Below are 22,000 nucleotides of genomic sequence, written 5' to 3' on the forward strand. Positions count from 1 at the left end.
TGTCACCGTGTCGTAGCCCAGGGGGCGCACTATCACCCTGTGGAGGGTCAGAGGGGCAGTTGTCACCGTGTCGTGGCCCAGGGGGCGCACTATCACCCTGTGGAGGGTCAGTTGTCACCGTGTCGTGGCCCAGGGGGCGCACTATCACCCTGTGGAGGGTCAGTTGTCACCGTGTCGTGGCCCAGGGGCGCACTATCACCCTATGGAGGGTCAGAGAGGCACTGTTACTATATGGAGGAGAGAGGGGCACTCATGCTATTGGGGGCACCACCAGTGGTCCCAGCTTTTGTGTACAGCCTCGGGGGGCTCTGTTACTGGGCGGAACACTGGGTACAGCACTGTGTGACTGGTGTGGAGGAAGATGTCTGTGTGTTATATTCTGCAGAGGCCTCATGGATGGGAGAAGTGGTTGTGGTGGTCTGGACTGAGCAGAGAACAGAAGCAGGGGCCGATCTCTAGATTTCTCTGTATCTACGGTCCGCAGAGTATATCTGCCATTACATGGGCACTGTATGGGGGTGATAATGTTCTGTGTGGCGGTATTATACCACCATCGTATACCCAGTAATGTGCGGTTATGGTCTGGCGGTATTATTTATAACTGCTCCATTAATCCCCTGATCTCATTTAGGGCACCTGGGTGTGAGAAGCGCTGCGGGGGCATCATGGCTCATGTGTCGTTCAGGAGCCAGGGAAAGCTGGGTGCCAGCACCTGGGAGAGACCACAGCCCTCTCCATGTCCCCCGCCACCTGCTGCTGGTTCTGTCAGGGTTTGTCCTTGGATTTTCCCGGCTTCTTCAGATGTCACTGACTTTGTTGAGTCATTACCTTCTGACTTGGGAGACGCCCAGTGTGGGGGAAGGGCCGGTATAAGTGACACCGTCAGGTCTGAGATAAAGTTCACGGAAACGAGGGGGGATCCCTGAGCTCAACCCAAACCAGCAGGTAAGAGAAAATCTGCTCCCCCGAGAGCGAGGAAACGCCAGGACTGGAGGGGAGACACAGCTGCTGCAGCGCCTCATGGCCGGCTATGTCACATGTGGGTCACTGCGACCACGGGGCTCGTGCTGACATATGTGGGGGTCACCGGCTATACGGCCCCTATACGAACCTCATCCGGACCCGATTTCTTTTAGTACTTTCAGAAAGTTTTGGAAACAAATTTCTGGACTTTAGTCTCCATATGATGAGTGCAGAGACCCCCCCCACAATCTGCGCCTCATACGCCCCCCCCCACAATCCGCGCCTCATACGCCCCCCCCCCCAATCCGCGCCTCATACGCCCCCCCCCACAATCCGCGCCTCATACGCACCCCCCCCACAATCCACGCCTCATATGCCCCCCCCCCCAATCCGCGCCTCATACGCCCCCCCCCCCACAATCCACGCCTCATACGCCCCCCCAACAATCCGCGCCTCATACGCCCCCCCCACAATCTGCGCCTCATACGCACCCCCCCCACAATCCACGCCTCATACGCACCCCCCCCCACAATCCACGCCTCATACGCCCCCCAACAGTCCACGCCTCATACGCCCCCCCCCACAATCCGTGCCTCATACGCCGCCCCCCCACAATCCGCGCCTCATACGCACCCCCCCCACAATCCACGCCTCATACGCCCCCCCAATCCGCGCCTCATACGCACCCCCCCACAATCCACGCCTCATACGCCCCCCCAATCCGCGCCTCATACGCCCCCCCCCACAATCCACGCCTCATACGCCCCCCAACAATCCACGCCTCATACGCCCCCCCACAATCCGTGCCTCATACGCCGCCCCCCCCCACAATCCGCGCCTCATACGCACCCCCCCCACAATCCACGCCTCATACGCCCCCCCCACAATCCGCGCCTCATACGCACCCCCCCCACAATCCACGCCTCATACGCCCCCCAACAATCCACGCCTCATACGCCCCCCCCCACAATCCGTGCCTCATACGCCCCCCCCCCACAATCCGCGCCTCATACGCACCCCCCCCACAATCCGTGCCTCATACGCCCCCCCCCACAATCCACGCCTCATACGCCCCCCCCCACAATCCGTGCCTCATACGCCCCCCCCCCACAATCCGTGCCTCATACGCCCCCCCCCCACAATCCGTGCCTCATACGCCCCCCCCCACAATCCACGCCTCATACGCCCCCCCCCCACAATCCACGCCTCATACGCCCCCCCCCACAATCCGTGCCTCATACGCCCCCCCCCCCCACAATCCACGCCTCATACGCCCCCCCCCCCCCCACAATCCACGCCTCATACGCCCCCCCCCACAATCCGCGCTTCATATGCCCAATGTTGATCGAGTCGGATCACGGAAGGGTTAATTCTGTAGTCGCTGATTTTTGTGTGTTCGAAACAGAAATAATTTTATTTTTTTCACTTTCACATAAGTCATTAGTGTGACTGCGCCCCGAGAATAGGAGGGTCCCGCACTCTGACCCCCCCAGACCTGCACAGTTCTCCCGAGCTACGGGCGAGTCTTACTGTGATCCCCAACCCCACCACCGCTCAGGACGCCGATATTACCCCTACAAGAGTGAGTCCCAAGAAGTACAGTAATCCACCGGCATAAAACTTACACCGGATACAATCCAACTTCTAATGTTCCATATAGAGAAATAAGCGCCCCCCCCCCCCCATCCTGTAAGGGGGGGCTCACATCGCGTTCATCTTCAGGACATTTTATAGCATAAACTCCTAATCCCCCAATCCTCCTGTGTGTGTTGCAGTTTCTGCTGCAAAAAACGAAGTGTGAACACGTCCCAATAGTGTCAGCTGGTGCCGACAAGTTCTGCAACTTTGTAGGAGTGTGGGGTCGGGGGGGCCGTCCGCCCGGACCATAGAGGAGGCCGAGGTGTGGGGGGGACCCGTGATATTCGGATATTTCCCCCCTGAGATGCTGGGGGCGAATAGTGGAAGAGGTGACGATGCAGGAACCTGTTCACAAGCCGTAACACGAAAACTCTCGGGGTAAATCTATTGTGCTGCCCGTCGTGTGACCGCGCTGTCGGTCGTGTGACCTCGCTGCCCGTCGTGTGACCTCGCTGTCGGTCGTGTGACCGCGCTGTCGGTCGTGTGACCTCGCTTCCCGTCGTGTGACCTCGCTTCCCGTCGTGTGACCGCGCTGCCCGTCGTGTGACCTCGCTGCCCGTCGTGTGACCTCACTGCCCGTCGTGTGACCTCGCTGCCCGTCGTGTGACCTCGCTGCCCGTCGTGTGACCTCGCTGCCCGTCGTGTGACCGCGCTGCCCGTCGTGTGACCGCGCTGCCCGTCGTGTGACCTCGCTGCCCGTCGTGTGTCGGCGCTGCCCGCCATGTGCCGGTGACTGTGCGCAGCCTTTTCCCAGAACAGGAGGGACTCTCTGCACTTCCTGCCGTGTAATCGGACGAGCTGGATCCGCACATTCCTCCCGGGTCCGTGGACTTTTCCCCAGGCGTGGTCTCTGCCACCGCTGTAGAAAACTTTCCAACCAACTCCTGCCCGTCCTCCAGTGCTGTCCTGGTGTCCGAGGCACGAAACGCTCTGCGCCGTTCTAATAAAACCGTCTTTAGCGCCAAGTTCCTAATTAGCGTTGCGACTCTTTCTCCGGCTGGTCCGCCTCGCCGTCTGTGTTCTTTTCTGTTTGCCATTGTGACTTTTTTTTTTTTTTTTCTTTTTTAATCTAAACACTTGCAGCCGATTCATTATATGTGACATTTAAAAAAAAAAAAAAGCGACATTTTTATGCAGATATGCGAGTGTTTATTTAATATATTATATAATCTAGCTCTAAAACTTCTGCATAAATGATCGTGTGACGCTTTGCTCTAAAAAGGTGCAGGACCCGGCAAAAGTATTTTTCAGTTTAACCCAAACTCGAGAATCGCTTGCGCATTTTTTTTGGAAGAATGTAACAACAAACACAAGGCAGAAAAGAAAAGAGACTTAAAAACAAAAAATGCCGTTGCGGAATCGGACCCTTTAAACGTCTCCCCCTTAGGCCTCATTCACACATAAGGTTTTTCTGTATCGATGGTTTTCATGAATGGCGCTCGTACCTGTGATGGTCTACGGAGCCGTTCACACATCAACGTTTTTTTTTTCCTTGTGCGCCGTACAGTCTGTACTAAATCATGGAGAAATGACAGGTATAGGATCAAAGAAAGCAGCGACAGTCTATGGCGACAATTAGACTGCACTCTAATGCCATCCGAGAGCTGCCTGAATGTCACAGACAGGAAAAGAAAGTTGTTTTTTTTTTGTTGTTTTTTTTTTTTAAGAAAGAGGAAAAACTGATCAAACTTGGACCGAACTCTTTATCGACAAACTTTTAAAAAAGATTTAAAAGCAACCCAACTTTTCAATGGTTCTAATCTGTAAGGAAAAAGTTTTTTAATTCAGCAATGAATTTAAAAAAGTGTAAAAATTGCATTTTTTTTCAGCATTTTTGTTGCCAAACCTGAGCACGTAACCTTATACAGAATTGCTCACAGCTGAGGATTCGTTGCAATGTGTCCAGTCTTCACAATACACAGTGATCTGCACAAATATTGTCCCAGTCCTGAATCCGGTACAGTGTATCAGTATAGAAAAAATCTATCCACCTGAAGATTCTCACTGGATACAATTGTAACAAACACTCAGCTGTGAGAAGTGTGAGGTTTGGGGGGGGGGGACCACACGCTGAATGTAAACAAGTCTGTGGTTTGGGGGGACCCCGAGATTCCACCACAGACCACACATTTCAGTTTCATTTCTGCTTCATGTGAAATACATGTATAATACATCAGGAAGCTCCCCTCCCCCGGTGATGAGCGGAGACGGAAACCGCAAACTGGTGACATTCTGCAACCAATTCTTACACCAGCGGATCATATATACTGGTGTGTAACCCCCCGAGAGAAGGCGAAAGACGACGTCACAACTAATAAAGTCAGATTCCTCCATGTAACTAAAGATAATCTGCGCCACAAAGTGTAATCATCCACGAGAGGCCGGAGTATTACTGATTCCATCCAGAGACCGCTGAACATGTACGTAAGATGTAGGCACAAAAATCCTACAGAACTGGAATAACCAGATGGCAAGACAGGAAAACCTTGTAAAATACTGCCCCTATGTACAAGAATAGAACTACTATAATACTGCCCCCTATGTGCAAGAATATAACTACTATAATACTGCCCCTATGTACAAGAATAGAACTACTATAATACTGCCCCTATGTACAAGAATAGAACTACTATAATACTGCCCCCTATGTGCAAGAATAGAACTACTATAATACTGCCCCTATGTACAAGAATAGAACTACTATAATACTGCCCCTATGTACAAGAATATAACTACTATAATACTGCCTCTATGTACAAGAATATAACTACTATAATACTGCCCCTATGTACAAGACTATAACTACTATAATACTGCTCCTATGTACAAGAATATAACTACTATAATACTGCCCCTATGTACAAGAATATAACTACTATAATACTGCCTCTATGTACAAGAATATAACTACTATAATACTGCCTCTATGTACAAGAATATAACTACTATAATACTGCCCCCTATGTACAAGAATAGAACTACTATAATACTGCCCCTATGTACAAGAATAGAACTACTATAATACTGCCCCTATGTACAAGAATAGAACTACTATAATACTGCCCCTATGTACAAGAATAGAACTACTATAATACTGCCCCTATGTACAAGAATATAACTACTATAATACTGCCCCTATGTACAAGAATATAACTACTATAATACTGCCTCTATGTACAAGAATATAACTACTATAATACTGCCCCATATGTACAAGACTATAACTACTATAATACTGCTCCTATGTACAAGAATATAACTACTATAATACTGCCCCTATGTACAAGAATATAACTACTATAATACTGCCCCTATATACAGGAATATAACTACTATAATACTGCTCCTATGTACAAGAATATAACTACTATAATACTGCCTCCTATGTACAAGAATATAACTACTATAATACTGCTCCTATGTATAAGAATATAACTACTATAATACTGCTCCTATGTGCAAGAATATAACTACTATAATACTGCTCCTATGTACAAGAATATAACTACTATAATACTGCTCCTATGTACAAGAATATAACTACTATAATACTGCTCCTATGTAAAAGAATATAATTACTATAATACTGCCCCCTATGTACAAGAATATAACTACTATAATACTGCCTCTATGTACAAGAATATAACTACTATAATAATACCCCTATGTACAAGAATATAACTACTATAATACTGCCCCTATGTACAAGAATATAACTACTATAATACTGCCTCTATGTACAAGAATATAACTACTATAATACTGCCTCCTATGTACAAGAATATAACTACTATAATACTGCCTCTATGTACAAGAATATAACTACTATAATACTGCCTCTATGTACAAGAATATAACTACTATAATACTGCCCCTATGTACAAGAATAGAACTACTATAATAATACCCCTATGTACAAGAATATAACTACTATAATACTGCTCCTATGTACAAGAATATAACTACTATAATACTGCCTCCTATGTACAAGAATATAACTACTATAATACTGCTCCTATGTATAAGAATATAACTACTATAATACTGCCCCTATATACAGGAATATAACTACTATAATACTGCTCCTATGTACAAGAATATAACTACTATAATACTGCCCCTATGTACAGAATATAACTGGTATAATACTGCTCCTATGTACAAGAATATAAGTACTATAATACTGCCCCCTATGTACAAGAATATAACTACTATAATACTGCTCCTATGTACAAGAATATAAGTACTATAATACTGCCCCCTATGTACAAGAATATAACTACTATAATACTGCTCCTATGTACAAGAATATAACTACTATAATACTGCCCCTATGTACAGAATATAACTACTATAATACTGCTCCTATGTACAAGAATATAACTACTATAATACTGCCCCATATGTGCAAGAATATAACTACTATAATACTGCCCCATATGTGCAAGAATATAACTACTATAATACTGCCTCTATGTACAAGAATATAACTACTATAATACTGCCTCTATGTACAGGAATATAACTACTATAATACTGCCCCTATGTACAAGAATATAACTACTATAATACTGCCCCTATGTACAGAATATAACTGGTATAATACTGCTCCTATGTACAAGAATATAAGTACTATAATACTGCCCCCTATGTACAAGAATATAACTACTATAATACTGCTCCTATGTACAAGAATATAAGTACTATAATACTGCCCCCTATGTACAAGAATATAACTACTATAATACTGCCTCTATGTACAAGAATATAACTACTATAATACTGCCTCCTATGTACAGGAATATAACTACTATAATACTGCCCCTATGTATGTAAATGTAACTATGACTGATCTCTATCTTCCCGTCTTTCTCGGTTTCTCGGCAGCCATGGTCTCGGTAGCAGATGACGCTTTGGACGAGGTTTCCCTCCAGGATGAGGACGCTGTTGAGTTCCGGATGTTCATGGTCTACGCGCAGCGTAATATGTCTAGAAGTAATTACCAAGAGCTGTTGAGAACAAATTCTGCGCTGAACAGAAATGTCTCCTCTAATGGGGAAGGACGCGCAGCTACTGCCGCTTCATCTGCGTCTCCAAAGAAAGAGAAGAAGAAGAAAAGTCTCCGCCGACTCTTGACCCCGAAATGTTTGCAGCCGCAAAGGGACAAGCAGGAGGTCGCTCCCCAATCACCAGGTTGGTAAAATGTTGCTATCTACAGATCAGGATAAAGGCTTCATTGTTATGGTGACAGGGGCCCCAGTGCTGAGGGGCCCGATCATCCAGGCAGAAGCCCCCGCTGCGTGCTATGATCTGATCGCCCCCATACAGTGGACGCCTCGTCTGCAGAGGTCTCGCTGGTTTCTGCCCTTCTAACCATATCTGAGGCGCCGGTGGCCATAGTGGAAGCCGCCGATGGTTATCGGAGTCTGGACATGTCTGTCAGTGCTCTGCGTGTTATTCCGAGGGACGTCTACATGACAGCCGACCGACGCCCCCCAAGACCCGTAACCTCCACTCTGTGTCTTCATCAGACGTTTCATCCAGAGATCTAGAACATTACTTGCATTTCTACCTTGCAGAGGATAATGATGACGCGCGGGTGAGAGGAGTCGTCCGGAGCATGAGCGCCATCGTGAAGGCCCTGGAAAAGCAAGACCGTGAGCGTGTAGAGTTCAGGACGATCAGGCGGATGTCCAGCGTTCAGCATGATGGAGACGGTAAGAGGCGACGCAATCAGTGGGTGTTACTGGTGCAAAGTGGTAGAACTGGAGTGACTGGTGCGGATGGAGCTAGACTGGTGGAGAGCGATGTGACTGGTGATATGGAGCGGTGTGACTGGGGCGGATGGAGGTAGACTAGTGGAGAGTGATGAGACTTGTCCAGATAGATTTCACTGGTGCCCAATGGTGTGACTGGTGAGGAGCTGTATGGCTGGTGTTGAGCAGCAATGTGACTGGTGTGGATAGATGTGGAGTGGTGTGACTGGTGCAGTGAGGCTGGAGCTTGGCACCGGTGTACAGCATAGACTGGAGGGGCAGACCCCACTGATTAGCCATCCATAACAAGTCCTTGTGCCCAGTGGTCGGCCTGACAGAAGTCTCGTTGGTCCATCCAGTCTCTGCAGTGTTGGAATTTGGCTCCGTCATGTCCTTGGCTCTGATGAACTTGTGGGTCATCTCGGGCTTCTGTTCCTCTCATTGAATTTTCTTCATAAAGGGGATATCATCCCCCGTGGAACTAGGGAGTCATTTATTTGTAGGTGTCCTTGTCCCTTTTGTCCAAGCCGAACCCCCAACATGGGGGACAGAGGAAAAATCAAGATCTGACCGTCCCAGAGTCCTGCAAACACTGCCGATCTTCCCACCTGCACATAGCTTATTGAACATGGACATCCTGGAGCCCCAAGCACAGTCCTGGTGAGAAGAGGGGCCATGTCTGTGCAGTGTCCTGGAGCACGGGCAGAGCGGTTAGAGGACTAGTTCTGTCTTCGATGGACAGGTGTTCCTCCCAGGACTTCAGGGCCGATCCTTCCTTCTAGAACCAGACTAGCTCAGGATGTTTGAGGTGGAGAAAGATGGGAGCCGACCTCCGAAGAGCTGAAATCTTTCTGCAGTTTCTGCCAATTTTGTCAGTCAGGTCATCCATTTGCACAGCGCACACTGGACCCTATGTTGTCCGTTCCTGGTGGACCAATCTTTCTCTATTGGAAAAATAATGTCCACAGCGTTACATAGAGCTCTCCTGCATAAAGTGCAAGTCATCTTCTGTTCTGTCACAAGTTCATCCTCGTCTACCCCCAAGCCCACTGACTCCATCAGCCTCAGGCATTCGTTGTCCACTCCGGCAGTGCACCTGTGACCGGCCACCTGTTCATCATGTAACTCCATGATGTCGGAAGACCAGTCCTGCTGCATTGTACCTGGCCAGAGCTCTAGACTCCAGATGTTGATGGAATGTCCATAAGGGATCAACATTTGGCCACCCACTGCCCTGAACGTTTGGTACATGCTGCCCCTAGCAGCCTACTGCACCTGAACTCATTCCACACTTCATTGGCTGACACTGAACTCCCCCTAACCAGGAAGACCCCCCCCCCCCCCCCCTTCTTATCAGCACTACAGTAGTGCCCTATGGAGTGCCCCCCTAGGGCAGTGGGGTACTCGGTACCGGGCCCTTCGGTTCTCAAGGGGGATGTCACGGTGGCTGACCCGGTCCGTGGCCCTCGGGAGGTCCATTGGTAAAGGTCTTTAACGGGGAAATGTTCATGACGCCACATGTGGTATTCGGTCAGGGTGACCGACGCTGCTTAGGGGTCCGCTGGGGTGATGTTATGGCAGCTAGATGGTATACCTTCCCACAGGTGAAATATGTCCCCAGGGCTTCCCAGAGTGTAGATGGTGAGAGGCGGAGTGAAGAACGAGGACACAAGGTTGCAGTCTCTTTACCTTTACTGAAGGCTTCAGCATCCACAGTCCAGAGCACCAGATCACAGGGCAGGCAGAGTCCGGCCGGTCTGAAGGCAAATCCAGAGTCCCCTTATCCAGGTGAAAATCAACAGCCTTCCTCTAGCGCCTGGGTGTTGTAGTACCTTACTGCTGAGCCTCTCATAAGGTCCTCATAACTGTTGTAGATGTTATGTCTCTTTCTCTCTGTCCCCCAGATGGATAGGAACAACCCGTATGACTGGTGGCCTGAGGCCTTTTACAGGGACTCTAGCACGCCCCAGCCCCCACAAGTTGCCACCGTGCCTCCTGGGTATAGGGCGGGCAGGTAACGTGGAATTGGCTGTCCTGCCGGTCTCTGGAGCAAGGCATGGAGAACTGTTGCTCCCTCGGTGTTCCGGCTACCGGATCCTGCGCCTCAGAAGGAGGCAGCCTGTGCAGGGTAGAACTCCTTCTGGTTTCCTCTCCTTTTGCTATGACTTAGTTTCTCACCCTCTACAATATAGTTCGCTGTTTGTGTCTCTTAGGATGCTGCCGCACGTGGGGCAGGCGCAGCTCCGTGGCCTTCTGTCTTGGCCTCTGACAGGATCCCACCCCTGTCAGGGACCGACTACCTGAGCAGAGCTCAGATAGCAGCAAACTTGGTGAAGCCCAGCCAGCTTCTGCCTCACTTCCTATCCAGACCACCAGTTTTACCTAATTGTGAAGGGTGCCCTAATAAATAGGAGGATAGCTCCCCCTGGTGGACTGGAGTATGAAGTGTGTTGTATGTTTGTGTTACCTGGTAAAGAGATCTCCTTTATTGCCTTCAAACGTAACATCACTCCCCCCTAGTGGGGAACGATATTACTGCAACGACAAGGACCCTGGGGCGCTGCACCCTATATACATGATAACTCTTTGTATATTCTATGCTTATCCCTATGCTATATTCACATTAACATCTTATACTGTACGTCATCGTAATACATTACATTAGACACACGTTACATTCACATAAAAAATGCACAACTGTATTCACACAGCGCATCTGTTGTCTTCAGGGGCAGGAACCAGGCAAGACAATCCACATCCCTACATTCCCCCCCTCTTTAAACATGGTTGTCCTTGACCATCTGGGACCTGTAAGACAACAGTCACTAAGCAACAATCACATAAAACATTTATACCGTTAGTCTCCTCTCTTCTGAGGTATAGAGTGTCCATTACTAGTGAGTGCACATACCCAAAATCAAACAGCACAAGTTGCTGGGCCCCTTACACCAAGTTAACAACCACCCAACAGTCCTTGGGCGCAAACCATGTCCATCTCCTGCACAAAACTTTAAGCAAGCGGTCCTCTCAAGTTGGAGCTGCAGACACATGTCCATCAGAGTCAATTAAAAACAATGACCCATAGGCCCTAACATTAACAGTTGCCTGACAGTTATAGTCCAGTTTGTTCATGGGTCTGCATTATCCTAGTCTTTCCAACCTGGAGACCCTGATATCGTGTGTCATGGCCTGCACACGGGGGTCTCTGGCACACTTTAGGAACTCCTGACCTCAGGAACATGGGACCGTCCCTTTTTAAGTGGCTCTTGTCTGGTGCAATGGGCACAACTCGGCCTTACAGAGCAGAATCCTCTGTCTGCATTTTCTTCTCCTTCCTTGGTAGGCTGTGGGGACTGCCTACTGGTTGCCAGGCGGCTGGGCTGCAAGTGACTCGGTTCTGGGTACTGTTGGAGCCGCCAGCATGTAGAAATGGGCTGCGGCCCCCTGCATTACCTGTACTGTTATTTGCTCTTGTGTAGGAGGCAGGGATCCCCAAGGACCATCCGATCTCTCGGTACCTTGCAGCTAGTTAGCCCATTAGCATGTCTCCAGTCCTGGTTCTGGCTCGCCCAGCCTAGGCCCCTCAGGTCACTCTCTGTCTGTGGTTTGCAGAAACCCCAGTGGTGAAGGCCACGGCCTGGATTCGGGCCTTGGTGGCTCATGGATGTCATCCAGTTCTGGGCGGCAGGCTCCTTCTCCCTCTGTGGCTGATCTAACGTGGTCCGGTTCTTCTATTCCACTGGTTGCACACTCGGAGGCCTCGCTCGACTCTGCCATTGTCTGTCTTCTGTTCCTTCACCGACTCGATGCCCATGAATGGCGTTGTCTCTTCTGGCTCTGGAGGCCCATCATGGTTGGGTGGGACTACTTCCTGCCCATTTTCTGTCAGTCTCCGCATAATCTCTTTTCATTAGGGGCAGACTCTGCTGACCACGGCTGGCCTCTCTGGACAAACCTCTTCCTAGGCAGGACAGACTTTCATGCGGTTTCTCTTCTGGCACGCCAACGATAGGAGGGTCCATCTAGTCATTTCCTGCCACTCACCGCCATCTTGTCTGTGTTCAGTGCCATCTTTGCTTCAGCTGGATCCTTCCCGCATCTGTCACATTTTCTTAATGCATTCATCGATCCCGCCAACTATATCAACTGTAAAGTGGCCGATGGAGGTAGTCGTGACCAAGCGGCTGTCCGAATTCGCCCTGGTACTTTACAGAGAATTGGTGTTCCAGTGGGGGTGCTTCATACTCATTTGTAGGCCGCCGGCCTCCACTGCCTCCAGGCCGCCGGCCTCCGCTGCCTCCAGGCCGCCGGCCTCCGCTGCCTCCAGGCCGCCGGCCTCCGCTGCCTCCAGGCCGCCGGCCTCCGCTGCCTCCAGGCCGCCGGCCTCCGCTGCCTCCAGGCCGCCGGCCTCCGCTGCCTCCAGGCCGCCGGCCTCCGCTGCCTCCAGGCCGCCGGCCTCCGCTGCCTCCAGGCCGCCGGCCTCCGCTGCCTCCAGGCCGCCATCCTCAGGAACCGGTGCACACAATACAGGGGACGCAAAGTTACTTGTAACAGTCAAACTTTTACTAAACAGTAAACGGTTCAGCAGGTGGATACAGGGGATCGGGCCGTGATGCAGACACCCTCCCTTCTTGGCACAACTCCTCTTCTGTTCTGCCACCCGTTCGTTCTGGACTCCAGACATTTTTTGGCGGAAGTCTGGGTGAGATGGAGGCTGCTGATGGGGGGGGGGGGGGGGGTCTGGGTGTGATGGAGGCTGCTGTTTGGGGGGTCTGGGTGAGATGGAGGCTGCTGTTTGGGGGGTCTGGGTGAGATGGGGGCTGCTGTTCGGGGGGTCTGGGTGAGATGCAGGCTGCTGTTTGGGGGGGTCTGGGTGAGATGGAAGCTGCTGTTTGGGCGGTCTGGGTGTGATGGAGGCTGCTGTTTGGGGGGGGTCTGGGTGTGATGGAGGCTGCTGTTTGGGGGGTCTGGGTGAGATGGAGGCTGCTGATGGGGGGGGGGGGGTCTGGGTGAGATGGAGGCTGCTGTTTGGGGGGGTCTGGGTGAGATGGAGGCTGCTGATGGGGGGGGGGGGGGCTCTGGGTGAGATGGAGGCTGCTGATGGGGGGGGGGGGGGGTCTGGGTGTGATGGAGGCTGCTGTTTGGGGGGTCTGGGTGAGATGGAGGCTGCTGTTTGGGGGGTCTGGGTGAGATGGGGGCTGCTGTTTGGGGGGTCTGGGTGAGATGCAGGCTGCTGTTTGGGGGGGTCTGGGTGAGATGGAAGCTGCTGTTTGGGCGGTCTGGGTGTGATGGAGGCTGCTGTTTGGGGGGTCTGGGTGAGATGGAGGCTGCTGATGGGGGGGGGGTCTGGGTGAGATGGAGGCTGCTGTTTGGGGGGGGGGTCTGGGTGTGATGGAGGCTGCTGTTTGGGGGGGGTCTGGGTGTGATGGAGGCTGCTGTTTGGGGGGTCTGGGTGAGATGGAGGCTGCTGATGGGGGGGGGGGTCTGGGTGAGATGGAGGCTGCTGTTTGGGGGGGTCTGGGTGAGATGGAGGCTGCTGATGGGGGGGGGGGGCTCTGGGTGTGATGGAGGCTGCTGTTTGGGGGGTCTGGGTGAGATGGAGGCTGCTGTTTGGGGGGTCTGGGTGAGATGGGGGCTGCTGTTTGGGGGGTCTGGGTGAGATGCAGGCTGCTGTTTGGGCGGTCTGGGTGTGATGGAGGCTGCTGTTTGGGGGGGGGGGTCTGGGTGTGATGGAGGCTGCTGTTTGGGGGGTCTGGGTGAGATGGAGGCTGCTGTTTGGGGGGGGGGTCTGGGTGTGATGGAGGCTGCTGTTTGGGGGGGGTCTGGGTGTGATGGAGGCTGCTGTTTGGGGGGTCTGGGTGAGATGGAGGCTGCTGTTTGGGGGGTCTGGGTGAGATGGGGGCTGCTGTTTGGGGGGTCTGGGTGAGATGCAGGCTGCTGTTTGGGGGGGGGTCTGGGTGTGATGGAGGCTGCTGTTTGGGGGGGGTCTGGGTGTGATGGAGGCTGCTGTTTGGGGGGTCTGGGTGAGATGGAGGCTGCTGTTTGGGGGGGGGGTCTGGGTGTGATGGAGGCTGCTGTTTGGGGGGGTCTGGGTGTGATGGAGGCTGCTGTTTGGGGGGTCTGGGTGAGATGGAGGCTGCTGTTTGGGGGGGTCTGGGTGAGATGGAGGCTGCTGTTTGGGGGGGTCTGGGTGAGATGGAGGCTGCTGTTTGGGGGGGGGGTCTGGGTGAGATGGAGGCTGCTGTTTGGGGGGTCTGGGTGAGATGGAGGCTGCTGTTTGGGGGGGGTCTGGGTGAGATGGAGGCTGCTGTTTGGGGGGTCTGGGTGAGATGGAGGCTGCTGTTTGGGGGGGTCTGGGTGAGATGGAGGCTGCTGTTTGGGGGGTCTGGGTGAGATGGAGGCTGCTGTTTGGGGGGGTCTGGGTGAGATGGAGGCTGCTGTTTGGGGGGGGGGTCTGGGTGAGATGGAGGCTGCTGTTTGGGGGGGTCTGGGTGAGATGGAGGCTGCTGTTTGGGGGGGTCTGGGTGAGATGGAGGCTGCTGTTTGGGGGGGTCTGGGTGAGATGGAGGCTGCTGTTATGGGGGTCTGGGTGAGATGGCGGCTGCTGTTTGGGGGGGTCTGGGTGAGATGACAAACTCTGCTTTGCTACAGCTGATGTCAGCTGCTCTTTCCCTGCAAATGTTTTTTGTTTTCATTATTTGCATTCAGCTCTGCTATATCTATATAAATGAACTGTAGAATCGATGAAAAGGTGAACAACCTGATCCTGAAACACCACCCCGGGGCTGATGATTGGAATTTCTGCTTTTCTATTACAGGTGAAGAAAATTTAATTGCAGATATTGTTGCTTTTCTAAGAGCAGAAGGCGACCGGATAAATGCCGAGGTGATGACTGTGATATATTTACTACAACAAATGACATGGATGACATATGGGGAATATAGAAGCCGCTAGGAAATACTCTAATCTGCTGCAAATTATGGGTGCAGTAACCGCGGGCTGCCTGCAGGGGGAGCTGTTATATAATAGAGGAGGTGCAGTGACATCAGGCTGCCTGCAGGGGGAGCTGTTATATAATAGAGGAGGTGCAGTGACATCAGGCTGCCTGCAGGGGGCGCTGTTATATAAAAGAGGTGGTGCAGTGACATCAGGCTGCCTGCAGGGGGCGCTGTTATATAATAGAGGAGGTGCAGTGACATCAGGCTGCCTGCAGGGGGCGCTGTTATATAATAGAGGAGGTGCAGTGACATCAGGCTGCCTGCAGGGGGCGCTGTTATATAATAGAGGTGCAGTGACATCAGGCTGCCTGCAGGGGGCGCTGTTATATAATAGAGGTGCAGTGATGTAGCGCTGCCTGCAGGGGGCGCTGTTATATAATAGAGGAGGTGCAGTGACATCAGGCTGCCTGCAGGGGGCGCTGTTATATAATAGAGGTGCAGTGACATCAGGCTGCCTGCAGGGGCGCTGTTATATAATGGAGGAGGTGCAGTGACATCAGGCTGCCTGCAGGGGGCGCTGTTATATAATAGAGGAGGTGCAGTGACGTAGCGCTGCCTGCAGGGGGCGCTGTTATATAATGGAGGAGGTGCAGTGACATCAGGCTGCCTGCAGGGGGCGCTGTTATATAATAGAGGAGGTGCAGTGACATCAGGCTGCCTGCAGGGGCGCTGTTATATAATGGAGGAGGTGCAGTGACATCTGGCTGCCTGCAGGGGGCGCTGTTATATAATGGAGGAGGTGCAGTGACGTAACGCTGCCTGCAGGGGGCGCTGTTATATAATAGAGGAGGTGCAGTGACATCAGGCTGCCTGCAGGGGGAGCTGTTATATAATAGAGGAGGTGCAGTGACATCAGGCTGCCTGCAGGGGGCGCTGTTATATAATAGAGGAGGTGCAGTGACATCAGGCTGCCTGCAGGGGCGCTGTTATATAATGGAGGAGGTGCAGTGACATCTGGCTGCCTGCAGGGGGCGCTGTTATATAATGGAGGAGGTGCAGTGACGTAACGCTGCCTGCAGGGGGCGCTGTTATATAATAGAGGAGGTGCAGTGACATCAGGCTGCCTGCAGGGGGAGCTGTTATATAATAGAGGAGGTGCAGTGACATCAGGCTGCCTGCAGGGGGCGCTGTTATATAATAGAGGTGCAGTGACATCAGGCTGCCTGCAGGGGGCGCTGTTATATAATAGAGGAGGTGCAGTGACATCAGGCTGCCTGCAGGGGCGCTGTTATATAATGGAGGAGGTGCAGTGACATCTGGCTGCCTGCAGGGGGCGCTGTTATATAATGGAGGAGGTGCAGTGACGTAACGCTGCCTGCAGGGGGCGCTGTTATATAATAGAGGAGGTGCAGTGACATCAGGCTGCCTGCAGGGGGAGCTGTTATATAATAGAGGAGGTGCAGTGACATCAGGCTGCCTGCAGGGGGCGCTGTTATATAATAGAGGTGCAGTGACATCAGGCTGCCTGCAGGGGGCGCTGTTATATAATAGAGGAGGTGTAGTGACATCAGGCTGCCTGCAGGGGGCGCTGTTATATAATGGAGGAGGTGCAGTGACGTAACGCTGCCTGCAGGGGGCGCTGTTATATAATAGAGGAGGTGCAGTGACATCAGGCTGCCTGCAGGGGGCGCTGTTATATAATAGAGGAGGTGCAGTGACGTAGCGCTGCCTGCAGGGGGAGCTGTTATATAATAGATGAGGTGCAGTGAAATCAGGCTGCCTGCAGGGGGCGCTGTTATATAATAGAGGTGCAGTGACATTAGGCTGCCTGCAGGGGGTGCTGTTATATAATAGAGGAGGTGCAGTGACATCAGGCTGCCTGCAGGGGGCGCTGTTATATAATAGAGGTGTAGTGACATCAGGCTGCCTGCAGGGGGCGCTGTTATATAATAGAGGTGCAGTGACATTAGGCTGCCTGCAGGGGGTGCTGTTATATAATAGAGGTGCAGTGACATCAGGCTGCCTGCAGGGGGCGCTGTTATATAATAGAGGTGCAGTGACATCAGGCTGCCTGCAGGGGGCGCTGTTATATAATAGAGGTGCAGTGACATTAGGCTGCCTGCAGGGGGTGCTGTTATATAATAGAGGTGTAGTGACATCAGGCTGCCTGCAGGGGGTGCTGTTATATAATAGAGGTGTAGTGACATCAGGCTGCCTGCAGGGGGCGCTGTTATATAATGGAGGAGGTGTGGTGACATCAGGCTGCCTGCAGGGGGTGCTGTTATATAATAGAGGTGCAGTGACATCAGGCTGCCTGCAGGGGGCGCTGTTATATAATAGAGGTGCAGTGACATCAGGCTGCCTGCAGGGGGCGCTGTTATATAATAGAGGTGCAGTGACATCAGGCTGCCTGCAGGGGGCGCTGTTATATAATAGAGGTGTAGTGACATTAGGCTGCCTGCAGGGGGCGCTGTTATATAATAGAGGTGCAGTGACATCAGGCTGCCTGCAGGGGGCGCTGTTATATAATAGAGGTGCAGTGACATCAGGCTGCCTGCAGGGGGCGCTGTTATATAATAGAGGTGCAGTGACATCAGGCTGCCTGTAGGGGGTGCTGTTATATAATAGAGGAGGTGCAGTGACATCAGGCTGCCTGCAGGGGGCGCTGTTATATAATAGAGGTGTAGTGACATCAGGCTGCCTGCAGGGGGCGCTGTTATATAATAGAGGTGCAGTGACATCAGGCTGCCTGCAGGGGGTGCGGTTATATAATAGAGGAGGTGCAGTGACATCAGGCTGCCTGCAGGGGGCGCTGTTATATAATAGAGGTGCAGTGACATTAGGCTGCCTGCAGGGGGTGCGGTTATATAATAGAGGTGCAGTGACATCAGGCTGCCTGCAGGGGGCGCTGTTATATAATAGAGGTGTAGTGACATCAGGCTGCCTGCAGGGGGTGCTGTTATATAATAGAGGTGCAGTGACATCAGGCTGCCTGCAGGGGGCGCTGTTATATAATGGAGGAGGTGCAGTGACATCAGGCTGCCTGCAGGGGGCGCTGTTATATAATAGAGGAGGTGCAGTGACATCAGGCTGCCTGCAGGAGGCGCTGTTATATAATAGAGGTGCAGTGACATCAGGCTGCCTGCAGGGGGCGCTGTTATATAATAGAGGTGCAGTGACATCAGGCTGCCTGCAGGGGGTGCTGTTATATAATAGAGGTGCAGTGACATCAGGCTGCCTGCAGGGGGCGCTGTTATATAATAGAGGAGGTGCAGTGACATTAGGCTGCCTGCAGGGGGCGCTGTTATATAATAGAGGTGCAGTGACATCAGGCTGCCTGCAGGGGGCGCTGTTATATAATAGAGGTGCAGTGACATCAGGCTGCCTGCAGGGGGTGCTGTTATATAATAGAGGTGCAGTGACATCAGGCTGCCTGCAGGGGGCGCTGTTATATAATAGAGGAGGTGTAGTGACATCAGGCTGCCTGCAGGGGGTGCTGTTATATAATAGAGGAGGTGCAGTGACATTAGGCTGCCTGCAGGGGGTGCTGTTATATAATAGAGGTGTAGTGACATCAGGCTGCCTGCAGGAGGCGCTGTTATATAATAGAGGTGCAGTGACATCAGGCTGCCTGTAGGGGGTGCTGTTATATAATAGAGGAGGTGCAGTGACATCAGGCTGCCTGTAGGGGGTGCTGTTATATAATGGAGGAGGTGCAGTGACATCAGGCTGCCTGTAGGGGGTGCTGTTATATAATAGAGGAGGTGCAGTGACATTAGGCTGCCTGCAGGCGGCGCTGTTATATAATAGAGGTGCAGTGACATCAGGCTGCCTGCAGGGGGGCGCTGTTATATAATGGAGGAGGTGCAGTGACGTAGCGCTGCCTGCAGGGGGAGCTGTTATATAATGGAGGAGGTGCAGTGACATCAGGCTGCCTGCAGGGGGCGCTGTTATATAATAGAGGTGCAGTGACATCAGGCTGCCTGCAGGGGGTGCTGTTATATAATAGAGGAGGTGCAGTGACGTAGCGCTGCCTGCAGGGGCGCTGTTATATAATAGAGGTGCAGTGACATCAGGCTGCCTGCAGGGGGCGCTGTTATATAATAGAGGTGCAGTGACGTAGCGCTGCCAGCAGGGGGCGCTGTTATATAATAGAGGAGGTGCAGTGACATCAGGCTGCCTGCAGGGGGCGCTGTTATATAATAGAGGTGCAGTGACATCAGGCTGCCTGCAGGGGGCGCTGTTATATAATAGAGGTGCAGTGACGTAGCGCTGCCAGCAGGGGGCGCTGTTATATAATAGAGGAGGTGCAGTGACATCAGGCTGCCTGCAGGAGGCGCTGTTATATAATAGAGGTGCAGTGACATCAGGCTGCCTGCAGGGGGCGCTGTTATATAATAGAGGAGGTGCAGTGACATCAGGCTGCCTGCAGGAGGCGCTGTTATATAATAGAGGTGCAGTGACATCAGGCTGCCTGCAGGGGGCGCTGTTATATAATAGAGGAGGTGCAGTGACATCAGGCTGCCTGCAGGGGGCGCTGTTATATAATAGAGGTGCAGTGACATCAGGCTGCCTGCAGGGGGTGCTGTTATATAATAGAGGAGGTGCAGTGACGTAACGCTGCCTGCAGGGGCGCTGTTATATAATAGAGGTGCAGTGACGTAGCGCTGCCAGCAGGGGGCGCTGTTATATAATAGAGGAGGTGCAGTGACATCAGGCTGCCTGCAGGAGGCGCTGTTATATAATAGAGGTGCAGTGACATCAGGCTGCCTGCAGGGGGCGCTGTTATATAATAGAGGAGGTGCAGTGACATCAGGCTGCCTGCAGGAGGCGCTGTTATATAATAGAGGTGCAGTGACATCAGGCTGCCTGCAGGGGGCGCTGTTATATAATAGAGGAGGTGCAGTGACATCAGGCTGCCTGCAGGGGGCGCTGTTATATAATAGAGGTGTAGTGACATCAGGCTGCCTGCAGGGGGTGCTGTTATATAATAGAGGAGGTGCAGTGACGTAGCGCTGCCTGCAGGGGCGCTGTTATATAATAGAGGTGCAGTGACATCAGGCTGCCTGCAGGGGGCGCTGTTATATAATAGAGGTGCAGTGACGTAGCGCTGCCAGCAGGGGGCGCTGTTATATAATAGAGGAGGTGCAGTGACATCAGGCTGCCTGCAGGGGGCGCTGTTATATAATAGAGGTGCAGTGACGTAGCGCTGCCTGCAGGGGCGCTGTTATATAATAGAGGTGCAGTGACGTAGCGCTGCCAGCAGGGGGCGCTGTTGCAATATAATTTTTATAGATAATCCAGACCCCACAATCTCTGGTTCCTTCTTCCTCAGATCATCCAGGAGCAGAAACTTCTGCAGAGACTCCGGAACTTTTGGTCGTACGACTTCTTTCAGAGACTTACAGAGACGTACGTGGGGCAGATGGTTCCCGCCTCAGAAGCGGAGGACGTGCCGCAGAGCAGTAAGATAGCGCTGTGCGTCCACGCCACCACCAAGCTCACCGCCATCGGTAGCCATCCCATGAACAAGATGTTTGGGTTTGGAGCCCGATATCTCAAGGAAAATTACAGCCAGTGGATCAAGGACCATGGAGGATGGGTAAGATGGCGGCAGAGCCACGAGGGGGCGCTCTCCTAGGCCTAGAAGCTGCAGTGGAAAGCATGGGGGAGACTGGGCTGGAGTCACTGCTATGCCCTAATGGAGCAGGGCTGCAGTGTAAAGTATTGGGGAGACCGAGCAGGAGGGGGGTCTCGGACCACCACAGACCCCAGCAGACAGTGCATGTGAGCTGCAGCCACTGACTGAAGGGAGTAATGAGCCGACTTCTCACATTATGTCTTTTAGGAAAGAGCCATGGAGACCCCTGATACCCAGGAGGAGGAGGAGGAATAGGGTGCGGAGTCGGACACCTCGCCAATCCTGTGATCTCGGCATCTCACCCTCAGGACGTTATATTTATTTTTATGGGAAACAGCATTTTGAGCCTTGACAAAATAGGCACGGGGTAAAGGACGGACCCCCGGTGACCGACCGGCAGCTGGTCTGGAGGAATCATGTTTACAGTACATAGCGGTCTCTTAAAGGGACATAGAACAATTTTTGAGTGTGTGGATGAGTGGATAAGACCTGTGGATCAGGTCAATGCAAGGGTTAAGAAATGTATAATTGTCATGTAAAATAAAATTTGTATTTTATTACACAACGGACTCCTGCAATGTAAATGAGTCAGAAGGGAGGAGCTTGTGCTTGCTCAGCCAGGAATGGATCGGTACTGACTTTCACACACTGTCTGCTGATGCTACGATTACATCGGACACACCATCTGCCTACCTGACTGTTGACTGTCTGCAGCCACTAGTGCCAATAGTCCCCACTCTGCAAGACATCTACTCACTGTCCATGATGTCAGCTATACTGTAGCATTTTTAGGTCAATTTTTGGATCGGCTTGGCCACAACAAGTCATAGTTTCTTCATTTTGAAAACAGTACACCTGTTTTGTCTCCCTAAAGAAGGGGATAATTTTTAGGCAGCTTGAAAAAGAAGGCTTTGCAGTTCCCTGATCATTTTGTGATTAGCAAACCAGTTGCAGACCCCAAAAAAGGGATAATTCTTCAATCCTAGTTGAGGGAAAAAAAAAATTATTTTCAAAACAGTGCAGTACACCTGTTTTGCCTCCCTAATAAAATAATTTTTGGACC

General features: G+C 51.9%; 1 protein-coding gene across 1 annotated transcript; it reads left to right on the forward strand.

The window, feature by feature from the left end:
- The first annotated feature begins 853 nt into the window (after positions 1-853).
- BCL2L14 (BCL2 like 14) lies at positions 854-21,502 on the forward strand. Its single transcript, XM_069762860.1, has 6 exons — positions 854-945; positions 7,489-7,794; positions 8,181-8,318; positions 15,176-15,243; positions 20,632-20,898; positions 21,145-21,502. The coding sequence occupies exons 2-6, from the start codon at positions 7,491-7,493 to the stop codon at positions 21,190-21,192; spliced, it is 825 nt and encodes a 274-aa protein (XP_069618961.1). The 5' UTR covers positions 854-945; positions 7,489-7,490; the 3' UTR covers positions 21,193-21,502.
- Positions 21,503-22,000: the final 498 nt, after the last annotated feature.

Source organism: Ranitomeya imitator, chromosome 4 (genome assembly GCF_032444005.1).
Source record: "Ranitomeya imitator isolate aRanImi1 chromosome 4, aRanImi1.pri, whole genome shotgun sequence".
Classification (NCBI taxonomy): Eukaryota; Metazoa; Chordata; class Amphibia; order Anura; family Dendrobatidae; genus Ranitomeya; species Ranitomeya imitator.

Coding starts and splice junctions, on each gene's coding strand:
- BCL2L14 (XM_069762860.1), top strand. CDS start 7,491: ATGGTCTCGGTAGCAGATGACGCTTTGGACGAGGTTTCCCTCCAGGAT. Junction 8,319..15,175: donor CGTTCAGCATGATGGAGACG/GTAAGAGGCGAC, acceptor TTTCTATTACAG/GTGAAGAAAATTTAATTGCA. Junction 15,244..20,631: donor GCGACCGGATAAATGCCGAG/GTGATGACTGTG, acceptor CTTCTTCCTCAG/ATCATCCAGGAGCAGAAACT.